Below are 7,332 nucleotides of genomic sequence, written 5' to 3' on the forward strand. Positions count from 1 at the left end.
GGTCACACTGCGTTATGGCGGTACGTTTAACAGACTAATCACTTCCAAACTAAGGTATCGAAAACGCCATTCATTCTAACCCTTGTGCATCCAGTTCAGGCTCGTTAGCACTTATAATGACCAGATATGGTAACCATGTAGTAGTACCGGTATAGGAACCTGAATTACAGTAACACAATTTACACAAATTAGCTGCTATTTATGCTTGTACATAAATATTTCATGGATATATAGACATTCAATAAGTATCAAAGGGATTATTTCTGTGTCACACATTGACCCTCTCTCTATGGCTAATGAGAAATATTTCAATGAAAACTATTAAAATCTCCATCTTCCAACAAAGGAGACCAACTTATTGAAGGGGGCTTTTCAGTGTCCAAAAATTATCAACTAATCAATGGATTGGTGATGATTATTAGATCAGTGGTTGACCAACTGGTTCAATCATCAATGGGCTTAGACAATGATTGGGCGGCAGCAATCATATATGACCGGCACATCTAGTTAATGCCTCCTGACCACGTTTTTGATGGCCTGTGCTGGTATAACAATATCACCTATTCAGTGGAAAGGTGATAATGTATGGAGACTGGAATACACGCTTTCATTAACATATTTTAACCCAAATGGGGTCACTTTCATGACAATAAGATTCCTAATGAGAAAAGTGTGATTCTGTCATTCATGGAAGTCCTAAACATGTAACATATATACCAAGGGTAAAGTCATGAATTCCTTCACCATGCTTTACGTAGCTGTATTAAAGGTAACCACTTATGACATTACCAGATGGGTCACCCAAGTGAAGACCACCCATTCTGAGCTGTTTCTGCCGCTGTCATCTTTCTTTTACGAGACGCGTCCAACAATATCATTGGAGGCTACCACTAAGATACAGTATATTATCCATCCTTATTGTAAGTTAGAGCCCAAATGAGATTAATTAGTAAAAAGATATTGGAATCCATAACTTCTGAATTATTATTATTTTATGTATTTATTTATGTATGAGATGTTTGTGCATTTACAGTAACTAAATATTAGTGGAGAAAATGCTGAAACAGAAATGAAACACAACCACATTATTGTAGTCACTTTACAAGCGAAAAATCTAGATTCTTCATTCTCCTCTAAAGGCCTCCATATATATGAGACTATTGTTGGCTGCACCCGCCGATGTCGAAAGGTTTGGACGGCGGTTGCAATGTTGATCGCAGATGGCCGATTTTGGACTGCCAATCACATTGTTCTCCCTTAGATAAACCACCACCCAAAGTGCCAGTCGGTGGTTTTCTCACAGAGATTACAGGAGTGCTGGGTACAATGTGCACGCTCGTGTATGGGATAGTTGGCTGAGACGGCTGTCAGCCGAACGATCGGCCAAAGCATCGTTCAGCCGAAAGTCATCTAATGGGCATGGTGGTCTTTAGTCGGAGCTCCATGGGTCCAAGCCAATCCCAATGATATACATCATCAGAAAAAGTGATCACACTCTATATACTTTCTTTTTCACTCTCATTTCCTTCCTCTGACTGTAACCTCCTCCATTGTTGAGGATCCTGTAATGGCAGAGACAGGGCCCTCGGGACATAGCAGCCACTAGCTCTACTACCTTATATGTTACAACAAAGGGTGACTATACAAGGTGGCAAAAGCTGCAAGCACACAAAGGGCCTAGTGCAAGACGGCCCCATTGGCTCCTTTGCCACATTTGAAGACACCAGTGTTCTAAGTGCAGCCACGGGGCCTGTTACAAATTTTGCATTGGGTTCTGGGGGCTTTAACTGATTCCCTTGCTCACTGCTAATTTGGGTGAAACCTTGACGGTTATTAGGTAAAATCTAATTTTATTAAAAAAAAATAAAATTATTGGTATCAAAGTAGGGTCCCTCAACCACAAATTTTACAGACAATGTGCATATATCCAAGCAAAGACTTAACTCCATATATGTAAAATAGGTAAAAGTACTTTTCACAGTAATACAGTATGTGTGTTTTTTTGTTGTTCATTTGGGTGATGCAAAGACCTTCATTTTTCTTCCCTACTTTCCTATAACAACAAAATGACAAACACTCTAGAAACTATTCAAATAAAGAGCAAGCAACGATAAATAAGGACTGGCTAGGAAAAAGGGGTATCAACTAAAAAAAAACAAAAAGATCTACAAACATGCAAGTGCCCTTGAACTGCTTAGTCATGTCCACAGATTATATGACTGAACAATTAGGACCAGAGGGAACGTATTCTTACCTTCACTGCAGTCTTTGCCTTGGAAACCAGTCTTGGAGCAATCACACATGGCTTCTTTGTCGACGACTGAGCAAATTCCTCCATTCAGACACACTTGTTCTTTGTCGCATGGGTTTGTAGTGTCCTCCACAGTGATAAGGTGGCTTGATACAGGAGATGAATCGGAAAAATTGACCCGGACATCCCTTATCCAGCCCTCAAAGGGACTATGGTCTTTCACTGCTGGAAATGTTAGTTTTAAAGTAGAAGATCTTAGCTCTGGAGGGATCCCTCCTATAAAGAGGCTACTGAAAACCGTCATATCTCTCCGTTTTGACTTCACTTCTACCCATTTGCTTTCCTTGTCTAAGATTAACGTGGTGTTCTTAAAATTTCTCTTGATTATTACCGAATGCCAGTTGCTGTCATTGACAGCCAGGTCTGTCAGAAGAGAAGCTGGTTCAGCACAAAAAATGGAAAAACTCAACTTCAACCTGCCTTCGTAGAGGATGAGTTCCAAAAAGTCACAAAAACCCTCATCGTCAAAATAGATGACAAGTCCACTCGATTTTTTGGTCTTCATATTAAAACTCATTTCGCTTTCACAACATGCATTCCACTTGGGGAAGCGAGTCCACTGGCCTTCTGTTCCGGGAAATTCCAGACCACAACCAATATCTACCATGCATCCAAGAATAAGGATCATCCAGATAATTAGGACCCCTTGTTTAAGAACACTAGCCATCTTTAATGACTTAATGTCTTCAGGGTCCTTTAAATTGCGTAGATCTTCCAGATTGCCTTTTTTTGTGGTAACTATCCAAAATATTATGGTCCTTTCTTTTTTTTTTTTTTTTATCTGAGCAGGCTACCTGTGATCAGTCTATAGCGATAATTAACCTAAAATGAAATGCCTTTTATTCTAATGATCCATGGTGATATGCGTGATGGATCCCAATTCTGTCTCAACAATATTTTCGGTAAAAGTCCAGCCTCCGAAATTAAAAAATAAAAAATAATCTCTTCCTATATTACTAAGAGCTAAGCATACAATGTTCTCTTCATCTGTCACTTAAATCCCATGCTAAGTGTAGATCATGGACAAGATGCCATGACACTACAAAAGAGGACATGAATCATCACTCATAGCGTTCCAAGATCCTTCTCTCCCAGTCAGGCAGAAATTATGTCAAGGAATCGACGAGGAAAATCTTAAGAATTCTTCTTCTTTCCTTTCCACAACAACAAGGCGATCCCAGTCGTATGTGAGTTAATCCAACCCATCAATCTGAAAACAATTCGAATATGGTAAATATTTACATTGTAAACAATCGTGGGATACATTGTAACAAAACGAGAAGATCCTACCACACCAAAGCCATTACTTTGTATCTACATCTTATACCCTATGAAGAATAAAAATCCATACAAAGCTATCAGGCGCCTCCACTGTGCAAGATGAGGGAGAGCCCTATCTCAGCAGCTACTTGCAAGCTAAGACGCTAGCATTTAATTTTCACAAGGTGAGGCGGGATGTGAATGAATGCTGAATAGATGTAATAATCACCATATCAGGCATTATTTCCTCGGCTCCCTCGGCTCTTTTCTCCCCTTAGTATTGCCATGATCGCTACTACTGCAAATAAAAAAATCCAATTTTTGGTTCTTGTACCCTTAGCTTCCCACCATCCCACACACTTTTCATGCTCACAGGGCCCTTCGCTTGCTAAAGGGTTAATCCCCTCCCTCCCCCCCCCCCTCCCACACACACACTCACACACAAAAAAAAATCATTTACTCCTTATTAAGGGGACACTGCACTCTATAGACGCCGTAAACCCTCCATGATCATCGGTACAGCTGTTACATCTCTCACTCGTGAGCTCCAGGATTTAAGCAGAAATCCACATGTTATTCAGAGAACGGCCGTCGATATCACATCTGTCACTCTGGTTTTATTTAAAATAATGTTTTCATTTTTTTTTTTTTTTCAGGGGATATTTTTTTCCTTTCCTTCTTCCTTCCTTAGCTCCTTTCATAGCAGTGACGAGACCAGCGATGGGCAAGCAGAAGGTCGTCGACGTACAGAAAATCCCACCTTAATTTATAGCCCAGACATGGCAGCTCAATGTTCTAATTAACACCTTCTTTTTTTTTTTTTTAACAAGCAGAAACCATCTATAATTTATTGCCCTGCATCGAGCTGCCATTTCGAGCTATAACCACAAATGACCAGAACAAGGTGATTCTTAAACCGCCACATTTAGGGAAAAAAAAAAAAGAAAATGCCAATGGGCAAAGTTCCTGCATTAATGCGCCGAGGTGGCACCACCACCACAAGGCATTCTCCTACTAATACAGAAAAGACAGGAAATCCACTCGGTGATTATGTCTGCAAGCAAAACACCTTTTTTTTTTTTTGGTTTCGGTTGGTGAGAAATCTAACGACATTAATCAGACGTTAAATTAGGGGATGACAAAGAGCGAGGAGAATAAGATGGGTGATCCGAAGACGGCACAACGTGTTGTGTTTTATGCGATGCCATGATTAAACCTAGGTATGTGTGGAGGTGAGTTACTCTACCATCGCCTCGTTACCTATCATAAGACCAATCTCGTTAGTCCCCGGTCTTCTGCTATAACCTGGGCTTCTGCTCACAGGAAAATTGTAGCATTTTAAGTTGACCAGTCACATTCCCACCACCCATGATGGGCTGAGATCAGAAGTCACGGACATTCATATCGAAAAGCCCCGGGTGGAATGGCATCTAGTGGGGGAATGGGGGTCCTGACTTCTCTAGGAGCTTCACAAGACCCCCCCAAACCACAGGGAGGGCATGATGCCCACCATACCCCAGGGCTCTGGCAAGGCTCAGCACCATCCCACAAATCTTTCCTCTCATTTCATCATCATATTTCGTGTTCTTCATCCATCCCTGCTGAAATGATTGATTTTCTGTATCTGTCTGCATCCCCCAGAAAGCCGGGGATGCTCCTGAGCCCCCCACCACCCCTAGAATGGGGAGAAGCAGGAGATAATGCAGCTGACATATAGCACCAGGGGTGCAACACATCCCAGATCTGCCTAATCCACCCACCCCTCCCATCTTTTTTTTTTTTTTCATTATTCCGTCGCATAGACATTACGAAAACAGCAGAATCCAGATTAAGAAGCCTCCGCTCCATCTCCCAGCAGTTAGAAGCCATTACCGCAGACAAGTTGCCACCTCTGCTCCATCATCTCCTCACAGCAGCAGCGGTACCTGCTCACTATACCGCGCAGCCAGCCCCAGCAGCTCCCATCATCTCCTCACAGCAGCAGCGGTACCTGCTCACTATACCGCGCACCCAGCAGCTCCCATCATCTCCTCACAGACAGCCCCCACACAGGAGGGCAGCCCCCCACACACAGGAGGGCAGCCCCCCACACACATTACCTGCAGGCTTATTCCTTATGGCTGCAATGGCTCTCGTCAGGGAGAATGCCCGGGCTACAGAGGAGAGCTCTGCCTTTTCAGCGGCTCCAAGCTTGTGCTCCTATCTCCAGGAGTGAAGGAGGGGACTGAGGAGAGGAGGCGCACATGACGCCTGGCGCTGTCCGTCTGCAGACCGAGGCGGGGTCTGCCCGAGCGCTGCTGCGGCACCACGGACAGCGCCGGCTCCTCAGCCACCGGCAGCAGCGGCCCCGGCATCCGGGGGCGATCAATACACTGAGCAGGCGGCCATACAGGACCGAGCCGGGGCAAGAGAGGCGAGAAGATGGACGGAGAGAGAAAGAGATAGAGATAGATAGATAGATAGATAGATAGATAGATAGATAGATAGATAGATAGATAGGTAATAGATAGATAGATAGATAGATAGATAGATAGATAATAGATAGATAGATAGATAGATAGATAATAGAGAGATATAGAGATAGATAGATAATAGATAGATAGATAATAGATAGATAATAGATAGATAGATAGATAGATAGATAATAGAGAGATAGATAGATATATGATTGATAGATAGATAGATAATAGATAGATGATAGATAGATAGATAGATAGATAGATAGATAGATAGATAGATAGATAATAGATAGATAGATAGATAATAGATAGATAGATAATAGATAGATATTAGATAGACAGACAAGCAGACAGATAGATCTGTCACGGTTATTCATCCGCTGATTGGTCTCCGCAGCTGCCTGTCATGGCTGCCGCGACCAATCAGTGACGGGCACAGTCCGATTAGTCCCTCCCCTACTCCCCTGCACTCACTGCCCGGCGCCCGCTCCATAATCCCCTCCACTCACCGCTCACACAGGGTTAATGGCAGCGGTAACGGCCTGCGGTGTAACGCACTCCGTAACCGCTGCTATTAACCCTGTGTGTCCCCAACTATTTACTATTGATGCTGCCTATGCAGCATCAATAGTAAAAATATGTCATGTTAAAAATAATAAAAAAAAACAAAAAACCTGCTATACTCACCCTCCGCCGCCTTTCCCGCTCCTCGCCACACTCCCGGGATCGCTCCATTGCAAGCGGCAGCTTCCGGTCCCAGGGCTGGTGTGCGACAAGGACCTGCCGTAATGTCACGGTCATGTGACCGCGACGTCATCATAGGTCCTGCTCACACCAGCCCTGGGACCAGGAGCTGATGCTTGCAATGGAGCGATCCCGGGAGTGTGGCGAGGAGCGGGAAAGGCGGCGGAGGGTGAGTATAGCAGGACTTCAACGGGCTATAGTCTCTATACTACGTGGCTCTGTGCTGGGCAATATACTACGTGGCTCTGCTATATACTATGTGGCTGGGCAATATACTACGTGCCTGGGCAATACACTACGTGGCTCTGTGCTGGGCAATATACTACGTGGCTCTGCTATATACTACATGGCTGGGCAATATACTACGTCCCTGGGCAATATACTACGTGGCTGGGCAATATACTACGTGGCTGGGCAATATACTACATGACTGGGCAATATACTACATGACTGGGCAATATACTACATGACTGGGCAATATACTACGTGGCTGGGCAATATACTACATGACTGGGCAATATACTACGTGGCTGGGCAATATACTACATGACTGGGCAA

At 43.6% G+C, this 7,332-nt stretch overlaps 1 protein-coding gene across 17 annotated transcripts in view; it reads right to left on the reverse strand.

Moving 5' to 3' along the window:
- Nucleotides 1-5,788, reverse strand: part of NRXN1 (neurexin 1) — a 1,975,072-nt gene extending 1,969,284 nt beyond the window's left edge. For 13 of the 17 annotated variants that reach the window (XM_069768673.1, XM_069768667.1, XM_069768666.1 and 10 more), the window contains exons 1-2: nt 5,671-5,783; nt 2,255-3,521 (exon numbers count right to left, since the gene is read on the reverse strand). In XM_069768673.1, the coding sequence (XP_069624774.1) occupies nt 2,255-2,978 (724 nt within the window). In that variant the 5' untranslated portion in view covers nt 2,979-3,521; nt 5,671-5,783. Of the gene's footprint in view, nt 1-2,254; nt 3,522-3,800; nt 3,928-5,670 lie in introns of those variants that run through there. The other 4 variants (XM_069768671.1, XM_069768670.1, XM_069768660.1 and 1 more) reach the window with 3 other exon arrangements.
- Nucleotides 5,789-7,332: the final 1,544 nt, after the last annotated feature.

This window comes from Ranitomeya imitator, chromosome 5 (genome assembly GCF_032444005.1).
Source record: "Ranitomeya imitator isolate aRanImi1 chromosome 5, aRanImi1.pri, whole genome shotgun sequence".
NCBI lineage: Eukaryota > Metazoa > Chordata > Amphibia > Anura > Dendrobatidae > Ranitomeya > Ranitomeya imitator.